General features: G+C 39.2%; 3 protein-coding genes across 7 annotated transcripts in view; all 3 read left to right on the top strand.

Annotated features, from left to right (window-relative positions):
• Positions 1 to 2,503, top strand: part of kif13a (kinesin family member 13A) — a 43,991-nt gene extending 41,488 nt beyond the window's left edge. For all 4 annotated transcript variants that reach the window (XM_055047817.1, XM_055047816.1, XM_055047818.1 and 1 more), the window contains one exon: positions 866 to 2,503. In XM_055047817.1, coding sequence (XP_054903792.1) covers positions 866 to 999 — 134 coding nt within the window. In that variant the 3' untranslated portion in view covers positions 1,000 to 2,503. The remainder of the gene's footprint in view (positions 1 to 865) is intronic.
• A 905-nt stretch (positions 2,504 to 3,408) lies between these two features.
• rbm24b (RNA binding motif protein 24b) lies at positions 3,409 to 11,775 on the top strand. The gene is made up of 4 exons (XM_055047812.1): positions 3,409 to 3,720; positions 5,087 to 5,210; positions 5,367 to 5,421; positions 9,368 to 11,775. The coding sequence occupies exons 1-4, from the start codon at positions 3,553 to 3,555 to the stop codon at positions 9,735 to 9,737; spliced, it is 717 nt and encodes a 238-aa protein (XP_054903787.1). The 5' UTR covers positions 3,409 to 3,552; the 3' UTR covers positions 9,738 to 11,775.
• A 156-nt stretch (positions 11,776 to 11,931) lies between these two features.
• On the top strand, positions 11,932 to 19,165 carry grinab (glutamate receptor, ionotropic, N-methyl D-aspartate-associated protein 1b (glutamate binding)). 2 transcript variants are annotated; one of them, XM_055047811.1, is made up of 8 exons: positions 11,936 to 12,062; positions 13,188 to 13,322; positions 14,551 to 14,926; positions 15,009 to 15,112; positions 15,685 to 15,885; positions 16,128 to 16,256; positions 16,349 to 16,492; positions 18,344 to 19,165. In XM_055047811.1, the coding sequence occupies exons 3-8, from the start codon at positions 14,596 to 14,598 to the stop codon at positions 18,491 to 18,493; spliced, it is 1,059 nt and encodes a 352-aa protein (XP_054903786.1). In that variant the 5' UTR covers positions 11,936 to 12,062; positions 13,188 to 13,322; positions 14,551 to 14,595; the 3' UTR covers positions 18,494 to 19,165. The 2 variants fall into 2 exon arrangements, with proteins under 2 accessions (XP_054903785.1, XP_054903786.1); XM_055047810.1 differs by lacking the exon at positions 13,188 to 13,322 and having other exon boundaries at positions 11,932 to 12,062.
• The last annotated feature ends 4,249 nt before the right edge of the window (positions 19,166 to 23,414 follow it).

The raw sequence follows: 23,414 nt of genomic DNA, 5'->3' as shown, positions 1-23,414 counted from the left end.
GTAAATGTTTTATCTGACAACCACTGACAGTGATTCCAAATTGAAAATTACATATAGAAAGACTTACTTCACTGTCATTAAGTAGCAAAAGTTCACTTTTCCTAACGAGTATTTACACCTTGATATAATTATGTCCAAAAGACCTAGGAATATGAAAAACTACATATATTATACCCAGAAAGATTTGATATGTATATTACATAATTGTCTGCATATAAGGACACCTTGTGTGCATATCATTGTTTTTCATTAAAATGGTTAAACAAGATGCGTGTTTAGATCAGAGTAAAAAATCCAACTTCAATCCACCAATAGGCTATTACAGAATCACAGTGTACTTTACAGCAAACTGATAAAATGAAATTAGTATTACTAAATGAGGAAAGAAATTTTACGTGTAACTATCAAATACGTTGACATTAGGGAACATTATTTTTCTAAAACACCTAAACTTTATATTTAAATACTTATCAGTTTGATAGTACTTTACTTTTGAACCCCATTTCAATGGGGTTTCAATGTGGTTATTCAGACAAATATTAATACATTACAATAACACATTAATATTGTTGTTTCTAAATAAATATGAATTTCTTTTCTTTGTATTATTTAGGGTCTGAAAGCACTGCCTCTTTTTTGTTATTTTGACCACTTCTCATTTTCTGCAACATTTTTGCTAGAAATTTCAGAGACATGTGTTCAGTAGTTCATAGAATAAAAGAACAATGTTCATTTTATTCAGACATACAAATATAAAAAGTAAAATCAGAGAAACTGATAATTATAAGTGGTCTCTAAAATTTTTCCAGAGCTGTATATAATAATTCTTACCTTAATATGAGTAATCTCTTACACTCTTCTCTAGGTAAGCACAACGGGACTGTCCAAGGCAGAGTGTACTTCCGCTGTCCTCCAGGCCACGGCGTGTTTGTAAAACCATCTCGGCTCACCAGAGGGCCTCCCTCCATGGAAACAGAACCCCAGACTTTCATCAAATAGGACCCAAAGAAGAACTTGCTCTCTGAGGGATGTGAATGACCCAGGCGTGACTCCTCTCCTTCACGTCTCGAGTCTGACCCCGACGGCTAATTTCTGACCACTGATGAGCTGTTTGTGTGGATGCTTTGCTCAAAGGCATATCTTAACCTGTGCATTTAATGAAGTATTTTGTAGTTGCTGTTCACTGAAAACAAACAAAATCACTATGCACATATCTGAGTTTTCTATATGCTCATATTTTTATAGAGGACTTGACTTTTATCTGGGAATATTATCCGCCTAAGTTTTCTTACATCGCTTCTGAAGAATATATGTAATATTTTTGTATTACAGAACACGACCCTCTCTGAGGCTCATAATGAAGTGATCTGGGATTCGAAGATTAAGAATGTACTACTGTTTATAAACTTTGATATTTACATCAATATGTTACGTCAGGGCTAACCAAAGAACTACGGTTCCATATCTGCTGTTACGAGTGTTATGTTGTATTTTTTTCCCATTGTATCTGTACATGGATATCCTCACTATAAATCGACGTGTCCAAGTAAAGCTTAGTGCCATATCTGTAGGAGCAATGCCACGTAAAGTTGAAACAGGAGAAATCTGCCAAACCTGGGAGCAGCTTTCAGCGTTCGCTGGCAGGAATTACCCTGTTGATGTACTGTAACACTGTGGAGGAAAAGAAATCCCGTTCGGCTTGAGGCTGAATGAGATAAGGTTGCACTGGAAAGGATTCTTGGGAAGCTCTCTGACTGTCTTCCATACAGGACTGACTAAATGTTCATAACCCTGACGACTGTGAGTGATTGCTCAGAAGCCTGAATATACAAATAAATGCCTTATTGTGTTATTTGCAAAGACACCCCCTGTATACTTACCTATAAATCATATCAAAAGAGTATGGACCTTAAAACAGTATGTGAAATGGAGAATATGATCCCTCCCGTCATGGTGGATTGGATAAATATTTAGAAACAGATTTATTAAGGTAAGAAAATTACATTTCCTTTAAAGTTTTTTTTTTAAAGAAAATTATGACTTGTCCATAAAAATAATCAAGCCGCAATTTCACTTAAATAAAACAAACCCAAGACCTTATTTTAAAGAAGAGAACAAAGCTGCTCTCCCTAATAAGGAGTTGTTATTGTAAATGTATTTGAACATAGTATTTACACTATTGTATTGTACAGAATTGTATTTATAATGTATCTTGATTTAATTGGTACACAGTGTTCTAGAATAGAACATTTACAATCAGTTTTTGTGTGTTGTCTCTTCTTTTTTTTTTTTTTAAAGCATCGCTGTTTGAGCATAATGCTTCATTATGTGTTGTTTCAGACATTCGGGACACAGTCATCAATTAGGGATGGAACAAAATTTGTATTTTAAGACCTTATTCCCTGCGCCAGTATTTGCATGGTAGACATTATGCCAGTCAGACTGCATTTTATGTTGCTGTTTGTTAATAAAAGATGTCAAATTTGTTCCTCCATCCACCATCCATCTGGCTGCTCAGTCATCAGTCTGTCCATCTAGGTTATCCTTTATGTTGTCCATCCATCACCCAGTCTGTTAACTCATTTGTCTCTCTGTCCGTGGTCTCTAAAAAGAAATGAGTAGGACTTTTGATGTATTGAAATATTTTTGGTCTACAGTTGTCATTTCTGCCCTCAGTCCGGCTGAAAATATTTTTAGAGTCACAAAATCAACATGACGCTTCAAAACAATGTGGCTTGTATTTGTACTTTATGTATTTTTTTTTTTCAAATTATTTAAGTATGCTACTATTTTATTTGTTTTAAGGCCTTTTTCTTCAAGTCCAATTTAGTGGAACATTACTTAAAATAATTCAAAAGCACGTGTAGTCTGGAACCTAGAAACAAAAATGATAAGAAAGCATATTTCTTACACTATTACTATTATTTTTATTTTATTTTTGTAAATGTTAAGCATCTGGTTAATTAAAAATCACTACTGAAAAACTGCTAAGGTTAGTATTTTACAATTAGCCATGTATTTTCAAACATTGCCCTACTCGCTAGCATTTTTGGACATAGTTACTAAAAGTTACAGTAGTGGGTCACATGCAGACCCCTGATTTAGGGGAATGCATGTTTACAGCAGCGTGTTCATCAGTTTAAACATATTTCCAATAATAATAACAATCTAAGCTGAGCAGATTTACACTTATGCATGGAGATGCAAACTTTTAATCAGAGTAAAAATTTCTTATGGATGTTAAAAGCGGGCAGAGCCCTGGCCCCTGGCCTCCATTGAGCGTCCTTGCCACTGTTGCAGCAGCTGTGCGACGGGAGGTAGCCTGAACTCTGAGTGGTGGTCTGCAGATGTGGGTGGAGTTAAGTTTCTGTGTCACACGAGCTGACAACTGGGGAGAGCTTCACAACAAACTAACAGGTGTCCTCCTGCTTCAGGTCCTGTGCCAGTCCGTCACACCGCCTCGCCGCTCAGCCGCACGCGTTCCCTTCCCGTTGAGTTTGACCCCGAGGAAAAAAAAACACTCCAACCGGAGACAATTTAATCCACAAAATCATGCACTCGGCACAGAAAGACACCACCTTCACCAAGATCTTCGTGGGAGGCCTTCCTTATCACACCACTGACTCCAGCCTGAGAAAGTATTTTGAGGTGTTTGGGGACATCGAGGAGGCTGTTGTTATCACCGATCGGCAGACGGGGAAATCCAGAGGTTATGGATTTGTAAGTACAAACCTGCTGACGCGACCGAGACAGCTTTTACAGCCTGGAGGCTCATTTTTAATTTTGTCATATGATTGGGAATCGTTCGTGCCAAATTCAGTACTTGGCTTCTTCTTCTTCTACTTTTTTTTTCTTTTTTTTGTGGCACACCACAAAAAACAACAACATTGCCCTGCCTATACCAGAACTCCTTAAAAACCAAATTAAACAAAAAAATAAGAAAAAAATAAGAAATCGGTAAAACTGCATTGAACAATTTCTTGGCAAGCGTTTTTGAGTTGGATTATGATACGGCTTATTATTATTAAATAAAATGTGTGTTGAGTTTTTTTTTAAGAAAGGTTAGAAATGTACTGATCAGTTTTACGCTTATATTTGTTTTAGCATTTCAGCGCTCTTCTGCTTGTACTTACTGCTTTAAGGATTTCGATGTGCCAAATCGAGAATTTTTTTAAGCTTAAAAAAATGTGAAAATAGGTTGAGTATCTATAAAACGAAGGTTGCTAAAGGGTGATGATGTCACGTTTGTATTGGAACGTCAAACTCAGGCATCAGTCAGTCCATAGCCCTGTTTACCCCTGATAATAAAAAAAAGTAGCAAAAGCAAGTTTTGAAGTTCAAATTATCAATAATTATTTTGTTATTTGTTGAGGGAGGAGGACCCAGAAGAATTGTTGTTAACTTGGAGACCTAACAAACCAGTACTCTATGGAAGTGGAGTAAAGTCAATCTGTTGGGAGACCACTCTGCCTGTTACTTAATACAGTGATGAAAGACAGTGTGTTACAAAAACTGCAATAAAAAAAAAAAAAATCTGTTAGTATTCCAATAAGATTGCAATTTCTGCTCCTGTTCTGACCAGCATTATTATTTCTGGACCTGCCTGTGGTGATGTGCTTTAGCATGCATTCGCACATTTTTTAAAGGTGCTTATGTATGTAGCTCACTCTATTTTTTCTGAGGATCCCTGTCACCCAACTTAACACTAAAGTTAGCGTTCTTACAAGTACATATTTTACGCTAAAACTTCACTTCAAGCTAAAGATGCTCAGCTAAGATCACAATACACAATCAGACAGCATCTGCAGATAAACAGATGAAGTGATTACTTATAATTTGTGTAAACTGGCATATAAAGTAAAAACTTCTGTAAAAAGAATTCATTTTCTCACTACAATAATTACACTAGTTAGTAGGTACAATCATTTTTGTTTTTGTTTTGTTTGGTTCTTTTTTGCCATAAAGTGGTTCTAAAATTACTTATCTGCTTTGAAAACTGTGGAAAGTCAATAATGATGAACTAATGTTGGGTACTTTTACAAGTTTGTGTTTGCTGACTCTAAAATATGAACATGTATTGTTCAAGGTGACCATGGCAGATCGGGCCTCAGCTGACCGAGCATGTAAGGATCCCAATCCCATCATAGATGGAAGAAAAGCCAATGTGAACCTAGCCTATCTGGGAGCCAAACCCAGGGTCATCCAACCAGGTGATTAGTATAAATATACCAGCCCTTTTATTATTTATGCAGGAGTAAGGCAGAGGTTTGTGATGGTTGCAAACATTAAGCAATTCAATTGTTTTGTAGTTTTGTTTTCTTCAAAATTTCAACTTGGACTTTGACCGTTCTCTATCTTAATTCTAGGTTTTGCATTTGGTGTGCCTCAGATCCATCCAGCGTTTATCCAAAGACCATACGGGTATGTTTAGCAATAAAACTTCAGTTTGTTTTACAAAATCTGTCTATAAAAATGATTTAAAAAAAATGTAAAGATCAAATATCTATTTTAAACATACATTTATTGTTGCCTCCACCTCTTTTTCCCTACATGAATGAGGACTTGTGAGTGTCTATGTGTGCTCCACTGCTTGAGGGTTGACTGTGAAGGAAGTGCACATATGTCCCAGAGCCACTGCAGGACTTGACTCCATGTTGTCTTGTCTCTCTCTGATCTGACAGGCTCGGTAACGGTTAAAATAGCTGATGGGGGGACATGATGATTTGAAGGAATAGCTGAGTCTGCATTGGGCAGAGCGCTAAAGTGTTACCTGTATACTGTGACATACACAAACGAACCGCAATGGTGACTAGATGCATGGAAAGTATTTTGGTTGTTGTTGTTGTTGTTGTTTTTTATTTTCTCCAGTTTTCTTATAGTACATAGATTGGTGTGTGCCTTGTGTTCAGTATGATGTGGTGTTCAGCTTAACTGTGTGCCTATTTCTACTTGCAGTGGGGGGAAGAGGGGCGGTGCAGATGGGTCAGATTTGATCAGATTTTACAGGAAATTATAACTCTGCTGAGGAGTATTGATTCTTTTTTTTTTACCCCCCTTTTAATTGGTTGTGCTCTAGCCTGTTTCTTTGATTTTTGTTTTTATTTCTTTCTCGGTTTCGAGTTAACACGACATGTTTTGTTGTGCAAGGGGCGGGTCGACAACCACTCACAGTGTGTCAATTTAAATTTCTCATCCCCTGCAACAAAACAAACACTGGCTTGCATGTGGGAGTTGATTCTCTGTTTACCTTACCCCATAATGCTGTGTTTTCATTTCATTAACCTAATGCATTAATTTGTAGATTAAATCAAAAGTAGTCTGTATCAAGGCTTTACGAAGTTACATTTTTAAAACTACAAATGTTTTCCGTCATACTATTTCTTCTGTTCAAAGTTCTTTTAATGCAATGAAAGTGAAAGTGTTGTTTGACACCCAGCTAATGCTGCACACCACCATTGAGCAGACTGAAAGGAAGTTCATACATTTTCCACTTGCTTACAAATAAGACAAATTTTCTTCTTGGAACTACTGTTACTCTCACTGATGTAACATATATTCATAACTCTGCAATAAATCGCAAAAAAGTCCCCAAAAGCCACAATGTTAGAGCCCTGAGCCTCAGGATTCTTGTTATCACAACAACATATGAAATAAGCAATATGACTAAATTTATTTTCTGGCCTGTGTTTCGCATTTAGCCACTGTATTTTTGTCTTATTTTGTTGCTTTAGCAAAGCTAGGACTTAAATAATAACATTTAACAACATAAAACTTTGTTTTTCACTTAGTGAAGATGTTTTTTGTTTTTGTTTTTCTTTACAATTGTTTGTCATCTCAGTCAGTCCATACTTTTATTTTCTCTTGTCCATTTGCTTCAGACTGAAAATAACAAACTTCATTACACAGAAATGTTTTCACATGGAAATGCCAGTTTTTCAAATGGAAACTAAATGAATTTATATAATAATAGCAAGAAAGTTGCCTATAGTCATTCAAAGGGTTAAACTGCATTTGGAAAGCAATCAAGAGCATCGAAGCAGCAGACTGCAGGCTGGCTACCACTGCAGATTGCTTTACTATTTAAGAATTTCTGTGGAACTCAATAAAGAGCCACAGAGGTATAATTTTCTTGTTCCATAAACATGTTTACTTGGAAACTAATATAAAAATGAATGCTATAAATTATAGTCCTACAATTATAAGTCCTATGTTTGATATTTTTTAGTTTATCAGCAGTAGGAATTTTCTTACTTAAAAAAAAAGAAAATTAGTTGTATCATTTGTTGTTAAATGCAGTTTATTATATTATACTAAGAAAAGCTCATACGCCTCCATGCCTACTTTTTGATTTGATTATACAAAAAATAAAAAATAAAAAAAGAAGTCTGAACTGGGCCTTCAACTCGAGACGAAGATCTTAGCCACACAGTTAGACAGCAGCTGTTTGCCACAGTGATCTGCACAGCGTCTCAAATTCTCTTGGAAAATAGGAGTCAGTCAGCGGCACTCTTAATAATGTATGGCACAGACGGGGCCGCTCAGCTTCGGGACAACAGGTGGACGAGCCTTGCGGCCATGAAGGCTCCGGGTTATGTGCAGGGGATTATCCATGTGTCCTGCTGATTTACAAAGCACCTTTATTTAGCTCCCGACTTGTAAGATGATGAAATGTTCCTCTGATTCAAAAAACATAGTCATGTAGTTAAACTTTCTCCTTTGAAGGTGTCATATTGCAGGAAAAGTTTTGTCACAAGGGATCAACACGGTTTTTGTTTGCCTGCTTGTTTGTAAGTTTTTATGTCTTCTGATTGAAGTAACTGTCCTACATTCACCCAAAAGAATAATATAACAGAGTCCTAATTATTTAAATTAGCCAGCACTCCTTGGCCGTGATGATTAAAAATTAAGCAATGTAAATGAAACCATAGAACAGTTGACCAGCACTCTGCCATGTGCCCTGGAGGATAAGATCAGCTTGTCCTTTTGAGATGACAAGGGGAGCAAAAATAGCACGCATGCAGCCTCCCTTGTCAGTCAAATCGGGTATGTTTGTGTGTGGGGGTGTATGTCTCTAAAAAAAGGGAAGGGGGCCACTTATGTGTGAACAGATATGTTTCACACCTGTTCCTCTGCATATTTACTGAGGGTGACTTCAGCACAAGTTTGAACTGGGGAAAAGTTTACCCAGATACAAAGATTTCTTTTTGTCCTTTTATACTGTGCTTTGCTGAGGTATTCAGGTTCTTGTAACCATTTCTGTTACATTTCTATTTTATTTTACAAACACAAACTACTTTTTTTTGTGATGGCCCAACAAAAGTGTGTGCAGGATTGTGAGGTGTAACAAAAGTATATATATTTTTAAAAGAACAGTTTTTAAAATCTGGTGTGTGTTTGCTCTTAGCCTCCTTTACTCTAATGCCTCTAAATAATCTCCAGTGACAAAGACCAAAGACAAATTCACCTTTAAAAGAGAAGAAAGACATTAATGAGCAAAAGCCATTAGTTTAAAGTTCCTACAAGTCATGTTGGGATACAGCAAACATATTCAAGGAAGAGGGTTCTCATGAAATTAAATCAGAACTGACTGCAGTTAGTGTGGTACTACACAGCAGGCTAAAAAGACAGTATCTACAGTGAAGCATGGTGGGGACAGCATCATGGTGTGAGGATCAAACTCATGGCAATCATGAAAGAACCTTTTAGAGCAAAAGATGTGGACTGATTCACCTTGAAGCAGGACAAAAACCCAGAACAGATCTGGAGCTGTAATGGAACAGCGTAGATGAAAAACATGATAATGTGTCGGGATGTTATTTCTGCATTATTGTCAATTTCTTTTTTGCTTTTAAAAGACTATGTCCAGTCATTTTGGACAGATATATATTTGTGTTTTAGGACGTATTAACATGTGTGGCATGCCAGTATGTGTGGTGTTGTGCCAGACTGTGGACAGAGGGAATAATGTCCACTTCTTGTGCTGGGATGTTGTGGTGTTTTTGTGACAAACTCGCATTTTGTCAAATATGTTTTTGTTTCTTTTCTTCTGTGGTGCAGAGCTTGGCTGTGCCTTCTTTTAATGCCTCACCGTGTTTCAGACTCAGGTGCTTTATTTATTTTTTTTTTCAGAATTAAAAGCTGCACCCGTGTTCGTTTTGGTTTTTGCTGCTTTTTTTTAACTCTTCATTTCTAGGTAGGGTTTTTTTTTTCAGTTGTTAATGAATGGATTTGCTGTGCCTTGAGTACTGGGTTGATATATTTGGCACCTTTTCCAGATTTTTTATTTATTTATTTTTTTTTGTTTCAGCATCGGGAAGATAACAGGCTACTACTCTTCTCTGAACCTGTGAATGTTTCTGTCCAACAGGATCCCGGCCCACTACGTCTACCCACAGGCCTTTGTCCAGCCCAGCGTGGTGATCCCTCATGTACAACCCTCTGCTGCTACAGCAACAGCCGCCGCTGCTGCTGCAACTTCCCCTTACCTTGACTATACTGGGGCAGCTTATGCCCAGTACTCTGCTGCTGCCACTGCCGCCGCCGCCGCTGCAGCCGCTGCTTATGATCAGTACCCTTATGCGGCCTCGCCGGCACCTACGAGCTACATGACCACGGCCGGGTATGGATACACCGTCCAACAGCCGCTCGCTACTGCTGCAACACCTGGAGCCGCTGCGGCTGCTGCCGCCTTTAGCCAGTATCAGCCACAGCAGCTTCAGACAGATCGCATGCAGTAAACTCACAAAGACCGCCTTCGTGCCAGGGAAGAGGGTAGATTCGCTCCTTCGGTGAAGACATTAAAGTTACGAGATTGAGTTTTTTCAACTCTATACCCAAGAGCCTGAAGAAAACATGGAGAAACATGAAGAATATCTGTATATTTTATTCAAGTGAGATCAGTATTGGATGTATATGAATATTTAATATTTATTCAGCATTAAAACATGTTCATGTTAGATAAAGAAAATTTGCGTGATCTTGTGTGAGCTGCTGCTGAGTTGTACGTATGCAGCGCAGTATCTTTTATATGGAACTCCCAAGTGCATATTATGTCCTATGATCAGGTTTTTTTCTTCTACAATTTGAAAACAGAAACACTTTTAGATGCATGAGAACAGTGGGTCATATCATCATCCACGACAGTATTTAATAGTATCGGACCATTATTTTTGTTTGGAAGGGCAGTGTACCTTAAGTCAGAAGTGTTTTGTTAGGACAAATTTTTAAGCAGCATTTAGAGTGAAATAGAGTAGTTTCACTTCAGTGGTTTGCTTTACAATGTATGTCTTGATGGCACATGTGAAATATGACAACTGGTGAAAGCACTCATCTTCACCTCTCCTTGCTTCAGCAAATGAGAAGGAGAAACTGCTGAATGTGAATCTTGTATTTTGATAAAATGTTTTCACTGTGTGCCTTTTTAAATTATGCTATTTATGTATTTATTCAGGAGCCTTGAAGCAATAATAGCTTTATTTAACACAGGTTAAATAAAGCGTTGAACATGCCCACGCGTCCTGCTGCATTTCTCATGATCAACAGCATGTAAGGACTAAGTTATCTTGGTCTGACTGAACTCTGTTCTGTACAGTAAACAAGTGTGTGAACGGTAACTATACATTTAAAGCTTTTTTTGTTGTTCTTTTTCTAGTTCTAATTTTTTGTCTAAAGTTTGAAACTCTTAAATGCATCTTTTTATACTTGACCTGTTTGATAAGGACAGCGCTTGAACCGCATGAACTTTTAACTTGTTCAAATGTGCTGTGTGTTATGTCTTTTGACATCAAAATTTTTCAAATGCAGGTACATGAGCTGTTTATCTTGTAATGCATGATTCTAAATAATGTAATTTCAAAAATAAATGGACATTTTCTTCAAATTAAATGTTTTATTATACTCTGTTTAACACTGAGCAGCTTATGCGGCAATAATAAATAATCGTTTTGAGAAAATTATTATGAACAGAAAAAATACATTTAAGCCCTTGATTAAAAATGCATGAATGGTCAAAATAAAAGAAGAATTTGAGGTCCAAATTGTAATTGTTTAAAAATGAGGCTGCAGCACCGCCACACATCTATCATCCCTGTTCATCCCTTTATATTTTCTTTTCTTTACATTTATCCACCTAATTCCTCTTTATTGCTCATTTTTCACACTTATCTTTCTCATCCCTTTTGGCCACTGTCACCCCAATTTATGACCCATTTTTAATCTCATTCCACACATACTGTAATTCCAATCATCTTCTATCCTCGTGTAATTAGAAAAGTTACATATTGTTAAATAAAGTTGATGGTTTCACATTCTAATCAGCGAATTAACTGAAAAACACCTTCAAGTTACTGAACAGCAGTCACCCAATGTTGAAATCTCTCTTTTTTTTTTTCTTGAAAGCTATCTGAGGCCTGCTGTTTTGTCTCTTTGTCATGTATTCTGTAAATTAAACACTGTCCGCTCAACGTGAAGCTTGGAGCGCCTCACTTTCGATGCCCTTGACGCATTACAGGCGGAGCAAAAGCCAGTTTACTGTTAACGCTCAAACAGGCCATGCGACATTCAGGTCGAGTAGAAATAATCATTGCTGTGTACGTTTCTTATTTTAATAACATGCAAAGAAAGCTTTCGCTTTATTTTGTAAATGTAGATATAGAAATAAATGTATGTTTTAACAAACTATTTGGTAACAATGTGAATCCCCCAGAAATATGGGGAATATGAACCCATCTGCTAAAAATAAAATAAAATAAATTCTTATTCCTTAACAATCCAAAATGTGTAAGATGACTTGCAGTTTTTTTTTTAATCTGTCACATTTTAGGTTCCCTGGGTTCTGTTTGCTCCATAACATGTCAAGGATTAAGAAGCTAATGCACTTGAATTGTTAATGTTCTGGTGACAGTTCCCATATTTCCTATTTTCCAGTGTAGGATTAAATGCAGCAGCTTTCACACAGAGAAGCCGAAGCGGAAGTTTCTCACCACCAACCAGACAGTTTTCAGACAGAAACCTGGAAACCAAAGTATCAGTCTTAGAGGAACAAAGTTTGCATTCCCTTCAGTGTAAGTGCTCTTTTTCTAACTCCGCTTTTTGTGTTTCAGGAAGTAAACTTTACAGGTTGTTTTTCTTGTGGACAGAAACAGGTATAAATGAGAGGAAAGTCGAATTCAAAGACTCGCTCAAAATGCATTTCTATTCATTTCAGTCAGTTGAGCTCGTGTTTTGTTGCTTTTACAGGTAAAGGTCACGCGGTGACGTGAGAGTGAAATCAATTCATGTAAATAATCATGGCGGACGTTTAAAACTCTGCGTAAAATTGTATTAAATTTGATTTTTCCAGCTTTCATTCAGGGACCGATATAATGTAACAAAGGACAGACCACATGTTCAACTGTTGGACTGTTTCGATTAGTGATTTTGCCTTTTTCACGTGTTGAGTCCATTCTGGTCTCCCCGTCAATATGAGTCTCCCTCTAGCTGCGTTACTACACGGTGTTTTACGGCCGCATTTTAACTCTGTCGTCAATTTAAGCCAACTGGTACAATGGAAAACTACAGTTTACATTATTTAATTAAAAAAAAATTTCTCACTAATTGTGTCTAAAAATGTATTTCCTGACACTTCATAAATAACATGGCGGGGTCTCCTCCCTGAAACTTTGAAAGGGACTCACGTTAATCAACGTGGTGACGCATCGAAAACAGCAATTTGTTGAGGCAAATTTTGTTGAATTCTTGTGAATCACAAGGTGTCATGAGGGCACTGGTGTCATGAGGGCACTGGTGTCCTGATAGACTCACTGGATAAAACGTATGAGTCTTGAGGTTGGACAGTGGGCACCTTAGCTTTTCCAAATTAATATCTGGAAAAGTTGTGATTTACTTGCAGTAAAAGTTACTTACTTATTTGTGAGCCGAAGAATTTTTTGGTCATTATTTTCACAATGAAAAAGAGGAATATTGGCCTCAGCATTGAATGAGCACTAGTGATCACCTGGAAGTTATTTGTTCTCTTTATTATTTGCTATTTGTGTTTTTTACTATGCCAATAAGACATTCCGCAGTATTATTTTTCCAAATGCATGTTGTCACCGTTGAGCAAAAAGAACACAATTTTGCATTTTCAACAACTTGATAATCCCCAAATGTTCTGTAGAGTGGTGACACAAAATTGGAACTTTTTTTAGAGGGAGAGGTCCTTGACGACATATCTGATGAAAACCAGCATTGCCAAAAAAGGAACATCAGACAGAGGTGGTATTGTGATTGGTTGCTTTGTGCTTCAGTACCTGGGTGACATTTAAAGGACAAACTTTATTCAGGTAATCTTTGTCTCATATTGAAATTTGTTTGATCTGAACCATTGTGAATTTCGTGTGGACAAATACTTTCCCACTGCACAGTAGAAAAAGCTTTTTCCCAATATAAGCAGCTATTATTGCCCCTTATATATATATATATTTTTTTTTTTTTCATATGAGCTTCACATTTTTAAAGTTTTGTAGGAAAAAGTTGGTTTTTATGGTAAATTGTTTTTGTCTTCCGAACAGTCAAAGGCCAGACTCTGGAAAGTGAAATATATCTGAAATGTTAGTTTCAGATATGATCTGGTGTCTGTTTTAAACTATGTGTATTTGTTTTTTCTTTGATTTTAATTTTAAAAAAAGGAAGCATGTGTAACACAAATCTTACAAAAACACACCATGGGAATTTCTAACATGATCCACACCATTGTTGATTTCAGTATCGATATCGTTCTGTTTTTTTCTCTTTTTTTTCAACAGTATTAAATATTAATATAAAGGGTAAAAAAGAGAGGTAGTTGCAGAGATACTTAATATTTTCCTTATCGTAACATTTTAGAATGGTTAATTTTGTTTGTTTGCATATACTTTACCTATTCTTTGTGTCAAGCTGTGTTGCATTGAAATGTATCATTCAAAGATGCTGACGTATTCATTTGTTTGATTAGCCATTAATGTACATTGTGCTTTTTCTGGTAACTTTTCATTTTATGGCATTTGATTCCTGATCGGTTAAGCAATTAAAAACAAAAATTCAACAGTAGTAGTTTTAAAATGGCCAAGGACGTTTTTTTATATATATACTTTATTTAATTATTCAACCAGGTGAGTTATTAGGAGCCAATCTTGATTTACAATAAACACAAATATGTTAAATGGTTTTGGGTAAGAATGGTAAAGTTTAATCGTTACATTGATTGATTGTTTAAAAAAAAAACCAACTGATTGTATAATATACGAGTTGTACTTGAATGCACCGTGAGGGTTCCTTTCGTGGCCGTAAAACACAGTATAAGGGCGCAGTGGGTGTTATGGCAGGACACAAACTTGCAAGAAAACGCATCTGAACTGGAACACGACATAACTCAACACCGGAAACGGTGCTTGTCACGTGACTTCGTTGACGATATTCCTTTCTTTTTTTGTGTGTGTGGGTGTCCTCAACCCATCACCGTCGTCCTTATCATCGACTCGCCGTAAAAGTATTTTCTGTTTCTTCTCCGTTACATTATTGTTTTATCTCCAGTTTTTCTTCGCACCTGTCGTCCTCTTTTCCCGATCGAGAGCGAGGATGACCACCGAGAAGGCCGACGATTACACTCCCGTGGCGGTGGGCACCGCTCAGCCTCCTGACCTCGATCAGCCTAATTTTCCTGCCGCGTTTGGCTTCACTGTTCCGGGCCCGGAGGTGCACGGCGGGGCCGTCCTTGCCCCTGGCGGCCTGCCGTACCCTCCTCCTCCACCGGTCGCCTTCCCCTCCGTGATCCCCGGAGCCTACGGGATGACGGTGAAGCCACAAGATGGAAGCTCAGGTTATGTCAACCCCAATTACCCAGGCTATCCAGAAAATGCCCCGCCGTATTCTCCACCTGCCCCAGGCTTTGTTGACAGCTATAGTGGTGGTGAGTGTTTCTACGCCTTTAGTTACACTGATTGTGGTGATGGTATGGCTTTAACAATTAGATTATTCTGTTGACATTTTAGGGAATCCTTACCTCAGTGAGGAAGCTCCTCCACCCTTCAATGAGAATCAAGACTTTGATTTTGGATTAGACAACAAGAGCATAAGAAGGGCCTTTATTAGAAAGGTAAGACAATGAGATAAAACAAATTTTAAGCCACACAACTTAAACTAGATAATCTTTTCCTTCCAACACGAAATATTATGGATGATTCAAATGTTTTGCATAATTAATAGGACAGTAAAAGTAAGCGTTTCAAAGCTGTTCCAATTTGCCATCGTTCTCATGGTTTAAAGCCCATTTGATGTGATGTCTATAAAAGTCACATGTGATGTTGGAGAGGCACCATGTACCTCTCCCACATGCTGCTGTGCACTGATTGTCAGCTGGGTGAAAATAAAACCAAGAAATACAAGACAGATTAATTCAGCTGTTTGGAAAGACTGATGTAGGCAATCACTGTGTGTAAATTAAAGGAGAGGATCACTCTTAATAATGTAGCTATAGTTGGCAAACTGAATACACTGCTTAACAGCAAAGCATTCATTTTGAAAAATGTATTCCAGCGCTGCTGGATGTTATGAAAATATGCAGTTACGGCATGATGGTGGAATATTGCAATGACAAAATTGATTGTAATTCTGCCTCGGTTCCCTAGCTGACTATATCTCCTAAGGTGTTCTTGTTTTTCCCTGCAGGTGTACTTGGTGTTAACCGCTCAGCTCATGGTGACATTCGGATTTGTGGCTGTCTTCACCTTTGTACACCAAGTGAAGTTTTTTGTTATAGACCACATGTGGACATATTTATTGTCCTATGGAGTGTTTTTGGGGTCGGTTTTCGCGATCAGCTGCTGCGGAAATGTCCGCCGAAGACACCCCTGGAATCTGGTGGCGTTGGTAAGACAAGCTGATTTTCACAATAGGAAACGCATGAGATGGTTTCAGCACAGGAAATCGCGTGGTGTTTCATGATGATTTCAGGGCCGCTTCTGCGGAGAAAAGTTGCAGGTGGAGTTGACTTCGTCATAAAAGATTTGTTTAAGCCATAATCTGACGAAATAAGAGATGAAGCAGTATTTCTATTTTACTCCTAAAATGATGTCTGGATCAATGTTCTGCTGCTTTTGTCTGGTGTCCAGTCCATCCTGACGCTCAGCATTTCCTACATGGTGGGTACCATTGCCAGCTTCCACGAAACCGAGGCTGTGATCATGGCGGTGGGAATCACTGCCTTCGTTTGTTTTACGGTGGTCATTTTCTCCATGCAGGTTTGTATCCCTCAGCATCCCCATTTGTGAGTTACGTACTCTCACAGAGAAATTGCAGTGCTCTGATTGCTAATCTTGTTTGTGGCCCACAGACCAAGTATGACTTCACTTCCTGTTACGGCGTGCTTTTTGTTTGTTTGCTGGTCCTGATTCTCTTCAGCATCCTCTGCATCTTTCTGCAAAACAACATCCTGCAGATTGTCTACGCTGGACTGGGAGCTTTGCTCTTCACAGCAGTGAGTCCTTTTTGTCACACATTCATACTAAATAAGGTGAATCTGATCCTCTGTTTTATGGCTGTTTGATGCTACTGGTTAGCAAACCTGCTGAAAGAAATCAGATTTTTTTTTCCTATTTAATGTAATGCCGGTTTTGATTGCACAACGTCGATCAGCCATTCTCCAATCATTTCAGAACAGATGGCTGTTTTAGGATTGTGCATTCATCTTTAACGTTAAAACCAAACATATCTCTAAATACTTTTTTAAAAACATTTTGTAAGCATAATTTCAACTTTTAGTAATTATTTGAGGCAGTTGTTGAGTGTTTTCAGCTTCTAACCCAGCATAGCTCCTGCAGAGACCTGGAACTAAAAGCTGTGTGTGGTTCATTTTACCTCTGCAATGTTTTATGCTTTTGCAGTTTTTGTCTTTTTAGGAAATAAAACTACCCTTATTCTATCAGTGAGGGATAAAGATCATTTAACCCATTCGCCATTTTTATCCTTTGTGGTTTTGACCATTTAATTCCAAAGATTTGAGGGTACCAAAAAGTCTTTGTTCTCTAATAAGAAAATGTGATGGTATGACTTACATAAAAATATTTACTAATCAAGAAATATTTTTTTGTATATTATCATATATTTTATAGGGAACAGACTTCTGCCAGCAAGAAGTCTCTTCCCTTAATTTTTGTTTGATTAGAAGTCCTTATCTCCCACATTTCAAGAGTCAACTGACTTAAAATGTGTGGGATAAAACACTTCAGCATTAAAACATTTCTTTGTTTCGAGGTTTTAGTTGGACCTTTACCAAGGTCGTAAAGAAATCTGGAGACAGTGGTTTCTGTTTTCTACTTTGAATTTGTTTTGTCTTTCTTATTTCCCTAATCTGTTCACTCAGTATGGAACATTTGTACTCTCAGACTAAAACCTCAGAATGTTTCTACATTGGCTTTTCAACTCCGTGGTCACAACTTCTGTAATTATGTTATCTAGTGTGTTGTATTTTGCATAACAAATTGTGCAAAAACAGATTTTACTTTTTGTTTTGTTTTTTTAATTTAGTTTCTCTTTGGAATAAGAACAATATTAATACCTAGATTTTTCATCTGGTTCTGACTGACTAATGGGATCAAAGTTCAAAGCAGACTTCTCCCCTCTCAACACAATTTTAGTCTTGAAAACACTAATATTTTCTGAATCTGTAATTACTTGTCACTTTCAAAACAATTTAAAGGCCATTAACACAGAAAGTGACGATGGGAGGCAAGAAAATGCCGAAGTACATTCTCTAACCTGTCGGAAAAGCTCTGTGTTTAATATTAAGGGACTTATGAGGGGGAACGGTTGTTTGGTTTTATTTAAGATTACTGGACTAAACTGGTCTGGTTTAAAAAATTTTCTATAATGCCTACAGAGAATCTGGACTCTGGGCTCTGTTTATATCAGCACTAACGTTTGACCGTGACATGTATAAGGCGCCAATTCAATGCTATGACACTTAGCGGAAATTGTCCAAAGTGCCCATCTATTAAATTGAATTCAGTTCAGAATTTGTAAGTGTGGCAAACCTGAACTAAACGGACCGGTCACTTCGCTGCCGTTGCTAAAACTACAGACAGACTCCAATTCTAAAACCGCGAAGGAAATTGATGTCATCGTTCATAACGTCTCCTTCTGTTCTCCGATTGCCTCAGTAGAAATACTACCAAAGTATCCAAGTCAATGACAAAAAGCCCTGACAAACAGTTTATTATGTTCATTACGTTTTGACACAATATATTTAGCTGTATAGTCAGATTTTGACATGTTTAGATAAGGTACATGAAAGTGTTTGACCGGCATTGAACTCCTTTGTGCCTTTCAGTTCCTGGCTGTGGACACCCAGCTGCTGCTTGGCAACAAGGAGCTCGCTCTGAGCCCAGAGGAATATGTCTTTGCTGCTATCAACCTGTACATGGACATCATCAACATCTTCCTCTACATTCTCGCTCTCGTCGGAAGAGCCCGAGGCTGAGCGGAGGGAGTGTCCGATGGCGATCAAGGCAGAACATTATTTGGAATTTGCATAAAGGACCAAGTTTCCATAATCAAAGCTTTTGACTTGCTTTCTAGTGTGTATTTAACATAGGGTTAAATGCTGCTCTTGTTTCACCCAGTGTAAATGCTTATCTTAAATTGATGCTGTCAGTAGTGTTTGGTTGATAACTGAAGTTTTCTTTGTTGAACTTATTTTAAAATCATATTTTTGTTTATGGGGAGATCTGATTAAAGCTCAGCTGGTGAGCATCTAATGAGGGATTCACACTTAAGGAGTGCAAATAGGTCAGTGTGCTTGATGCAGTTTTCCACTGGTATGACTGTATGATGATGTCTAAAATTATTTAGTCACCAACCAAAGACCATGAAATCATAATATATCGGATCAAGGTTGATGTTTTGCTGCAGCCGTCAGTAGGAATGTGAAGGGAAATTGGCAAAATTGTGGGAGCCGAGTCTCTGAGGACACCCCTGCTAAAAAACCTTATTGAAAAGTGACTACAAAGTGGTCGTTGTGAAATATTTCTATACTGTTTTTTCCAAAGTACTGTTTGAAATTCTATACTGTTTTCACTATGGTCTACAGTCTTAAGTACTTTTGTAAACCTGATGTCTGTTCTTTATTTGGAATAAAGTCTGAACAATTCTACCAGAGTTTGTAATTATGTTTTGATTCAAAATGTCCTTGGAGCTTCAGCTCTGCTTTGAGCAGTTTTGGGTGCTCAGCTCAGTGTCCTAGAGCCTCAAATCAAACTGCTGCAGCCTTGCTGGTAAAAAAAAAAAAAAGATCAGCTTAAGTGGGAGATTGAGCACCTCAGATTTATAATGAACATGCTCCAGGAAAGCCAGATGCTGACATCCAGGACGCACAGCAGCAGTGATTCCACACTGATTTGACAGTTAGTGTTCTTCTTTTGCCACCAGGTGGCAGCCTTGGCTTGCTCTAAAATGGGTGGTTACAATCCCTAATGTTGTAATTGTGTAGTAGCATTTATTTTTTTATTGTAACAGCGTGGTTGTTGGGACTGGTATGCCGAGCTCTTCTGGTTGAATCCCGGCCAGCCGAGAAACATAGTCCCTCCAGCGTGTCGCAGGTCTTCCCCGGGGCCTCCTCCTGATGGGTGTGCCCAGAACGCCTCATCAGGGAGGCATCCTGACCAGATGCCCGAGCCACCTCAACCGGCTCCTCTCGACGTGAAGAAGCACCATCTATTACTATTACATCGGCTATTACTATAGCAACAGAACACAGAGAAAGGCGGAGCTGCTGGTTTGGACTACAAAGACGCCATCTCTGTAGTTCTAACTATGACGGAACACTAATGTGGCCATTTAAAATATAGCTTACTGAAAATCTGAAAATAAATGCCTCTATTTACCTCTCAGAGTGGTGCAGTGCCTCAGGCGGTACATTAATATTGGTGTTTTAGAATGACAATGATTGAAGGTTAGAACTACAGACATGGTGGATCACTCAGTTACCTCAGGCGAGGGCTGAGTTAGCAGTTAAGAACTACAATAATGGTGGCACTCTGAGTTATTGCAGAAGAAGGCTGAGCAGAATGTTAGAACTGCAGACATAGTGGAATGAAGAAAATAATTTTGGCTCATTGTAGCTTATTTAAGATTATTTAAGAAATTTAAGAACCTTTCTAAATTTTAATTTTTCACTATTTCTTGATTCCTGTTGTACTCTTGTACAGAGAGGTAGCTTGCGGAAACTGACTGTGACATTACCATGATGAAATGACATTCTTACTTAAGATGACAACATGGAGAAATGCAAGCCAAATGTCTGTCATTGTTGGTGTACCCACATGCCATGCTATGTGGCAGTTTCTCACATTCAGCTATGTGTAGGTTGGAAGGACTGTGCAAATAGTGAGACTGTAAAGGTAAAATGAATGGACACAACACGGTAACCATTTGAAGTAATTTAGAGGCTTTTATTTTTAAAACACAAGTCCAGAGAATGTAGGCAGAAGCCCAGGCATTTTGGCATTTTGAACCACTGAACTGACATGTGCACGCCTCCTTCTGGCCCTCTGTCATGTGCAGTTCTCCTTCAAACATGGACCCATTGACCCCGCCAAGGAGTAGGCAACTTCTCCAAGATGTGGACCTCCTTCAAGTGTGGGTGAGCAGCTCCTCTCCAAGTATTGAGCCAGAACCTTCCACGCCTGTGCATTTGGCTCCAATCTCCACTTAGTCTCACACTGCTCACTCGTTGGCCCAAAGAGACCAAAGTCCCCATGTGACTTTAGGACCCTCACATTCTGGTACCTTAATGGAAGCACAATTAGCAGTCACAGGAGGGCATTGGAGTACAGTGAATTCATTGTCATTTTTATCAGTGAAGAAGATTACTGACTTTTTATAGGGAGAAACTTCCGGCAAAACCGTACTTGGATAACTGTCTGTGTCCTAGAAATACCTGATTCCTTTGGTAGCCCTTCATTGAAAACCTTGAATCGCTCTTAGTCTGATCCCTCCCCAATGGCAGCCTGCCCTGGGAAGCCTCACTATTGGCTGAACCCCAAGACAAAATCTCCATCTGGGTCATGGGGATACTCAAACCCCTCCACCACGTTAAGGTGGCGATTCTGCGGAGGGGTCACCAGCAGATCGCGATGGATGTTTAATCCAAGGGATCCCCCTCCTGAGCAAGCACAAGGCAACAGTGGAGAGGAAAACTCCCTTTAAAAAGAAACCTCCAGCAGAACCAGGCTCAGGATGAGCAGCCATCTGCCGAGGCTGGCTGGCTTCAAGAGGGCAAAAATAAAAAAAACACACAAACACAAAACTGTCAACAAACCTTCTGAAAGAAAGACAGATTCAATTACAATATTAGTTTACAATACACATGTTACAAAAGGGAGATCTGGGAAAGTCTATACAATAGATATTGACAGAAAATAGTCTGAGCCTGTAGCAGTAAACTACCTCTCACTGGAATCAGTCCGAAAGAATAACATGAAACAAAAAGTTAAACTTCATATCTGTGAAATAACTTAAAGAATTGTGTTAGTGCATCATTATCTACAAAGTCATGTTGCTGTATTCCATAACCTGGACAGACAATCTTTAATTTTGATTAAGACATGAAGATGCACTGTTTTCACAGTTTATGTTTGTGGTTGAATATGTTAATGCTCTCAGACAGTTTATGGTAAATGTACCACCAGTTTATGTAAAAGTGTCAGTGTTTCCATTTTAAATGGTGCAAAAAGAGAACCTGAACATGGAATTGTGCCGGTTGCCAAACCATCCCAGGGCAATGCAGTGAGACACAGGACAAATGACCATGTAACACATGGAGAATTAACCTAACAATTGTGTTTTTGATGTGGGAGGAAGGCGAAGCACCCGGAGAGAACCCATGCATGCCAATTTATGATGTCTGTGGGAAGAAGCTGGCGGACCCGGAGAGAACCCACACATGCTACTTTTATGTCTGCGGGAGGAAGCCGGAGCACCCGGAGAGAACCCATGCATGCCACTTTTATGTCTTTGGGAAGAAGCTGGCGCACCCAGAGAGAACCCATTGTTGCCAATTTATGATGTCTGTGGGAAGAAGCTGGCGGACCCGGAGAGAACCCTTTATGCCAATTTGTGATGTCTGTGGGAAGACGCTGGCGGACCCGGGGAGAACCCACACATGCTACTTTCTTGTCTGCGGGAGGAAGCCGGAGCACCCGGAGAGAACCCATTGTTGCCAATTTGTGATGTCTGTGCGAGGAAGGCGAAGCACCCAGAGAGAACCCATGCATGCTACTTTTATGTCTTTGGGAAGAAGCTGGCGCACCCAGAGAGAACCCATTGTTGCCAATTTATAATGTCTGTGGGAAGAAGCTGGCGGACCCGGAGAGAACCCACACATGCTACTTTTATGTCTGCGGGTGGAAGCCGGAGCACCCGGAGAGAACCCATGCATGCTACTTTTATGTCTGCGGAGAAGCCGGAGCACCCGGAGAGAACCCATGCATGCCAATTTGTATGTCTGTGGGAAGAAGCTGGCGGACCCGGAGAGAACCCATTGTTAATTTATGATGTCTGTGGGAGGAAGTGAAGCACCCAGAGAGAACCCATGCATGCTACTTTTATGTCTTTGGGAAGAAGCTGGTGCACCCAGAGAGAACCCATTGTTGCCAATTTATATGTCTGTCGGGAAGAAGCTGGCGGACCCGGAGAGAACCCATGCATGCCAATTTTTGATGTCTGTGGGAAGAAGCTGGCGACCCAGAGAACCCATTGTTGCCAATTTGTGATGTCTGTGGGAAGAAGCTGGCGGACCCGGAGAGAACCCACACATGCTACTTTTATGTCTGCGGGAGGAAGCCAGAGCACCCGGAGAAAACCCATGCATGCCAATTTATAATGTCTGTGGGAAGAAGCTGGCGGACCCAGAGAGAACCCATTGTTGCCAATTTGTGATGTCTGTGGGAAGAAGCTGGCGGACCCGGGGAGAACCCACACATGCTACTTTTATGTCTGCTGGAGGAAGCCGGAGCACCCGGAGAGAACCCATGCATGCCAATTTGTGATGTCTGTGGGAAGAAGCTGGCGGACCCGGAGAGAACCCATTGTTGCCAATTTATGATGTCTGTGGGAGGAAGGTGAAGCACCCAGAGAGAACCCATGCATGCTACTTTTATGCTTTGGGAAGAAGCTGGTGCACCAACAGAGAGAACCCATTGTTGCCAATTTATAATGTCTGTCGGAAGAAGCTGGCGGACCCGGAGAGAACCCATGCATGCCAATTTGTGATGTCTGTGGGAAGAAACTGGCGGACCCGGGGAGAACCCACACATGCTACTTTTATGTCTGCGGGAGGAAGCCGGAGCACCCGGAGAGAACCCATGCATGCCACTTTGTGATGTCTGTGGGAAGAAACTGGA

Source organism: Poeciliopsis prolifica, unplaced genomic scaffold (genome assembly GCF_027474105.1).
Source record: "Poeciliopsis prolifica strain line A6 unplaced genomic scaffold, Auburn_PproV2 SCAFFOLD026, whole genome shotgun sequence".
Taxonomy (NCBI): Eukaryota; Metazoa; Chordata; class Actinopteri; order Cyprinodontiformes; family Poeciliidae; genus Poeciliopsis; species Poeciliopsis prolifica.
This window is presented reverse-complemented; position numbering and strand designations above follow the sequence as displayed.

Bases quoted from the DNA above. Each gene is read 5' to 3' on its own strand.
- rbm24b (XM_055047812.1), top strand. From the start codon at position 3,553: ATGCACTCGGCACAGAAAGACACCACCTTCACCAAGATCTTCGTGGGA. The intron at 3,721-5,086 runs GTAAGTACAAAC...GTATTGTTCAAG, and splicing joins AATCCAGAGGTTATGGATTT to GTGACCATGGCAGATCGGGC. The intron at 5,211-5,366 runs GTGATTAGTATA...TCTTAATTCTAG, and splicing joins ACCCAGGGTCATCCAACCAG to GTTTTGCATTTGGTGTGCCT.
- grinab (XM_055047810.1), top strand. From the start codon at position 14,596: ATGACCACCGAGAAGGCCGACGATTACACTCCCGTGGCGGTGGGCACC. The intron at 14,927-15,008 runs GTGAGTGTTTCT...TTGACATTTTAG, and splicing joins TGTTGACAGCTATAGTGGTG to GGAATCCTTACCTCAGTGAG. The intron at 15,113-15,684 runs GTAAGACAATGA...TTTTCCCTGCAG, and splicing joins GAAGGGCCTTTATTAGAAAG to GTGTACTTGGTGTTAACCGC.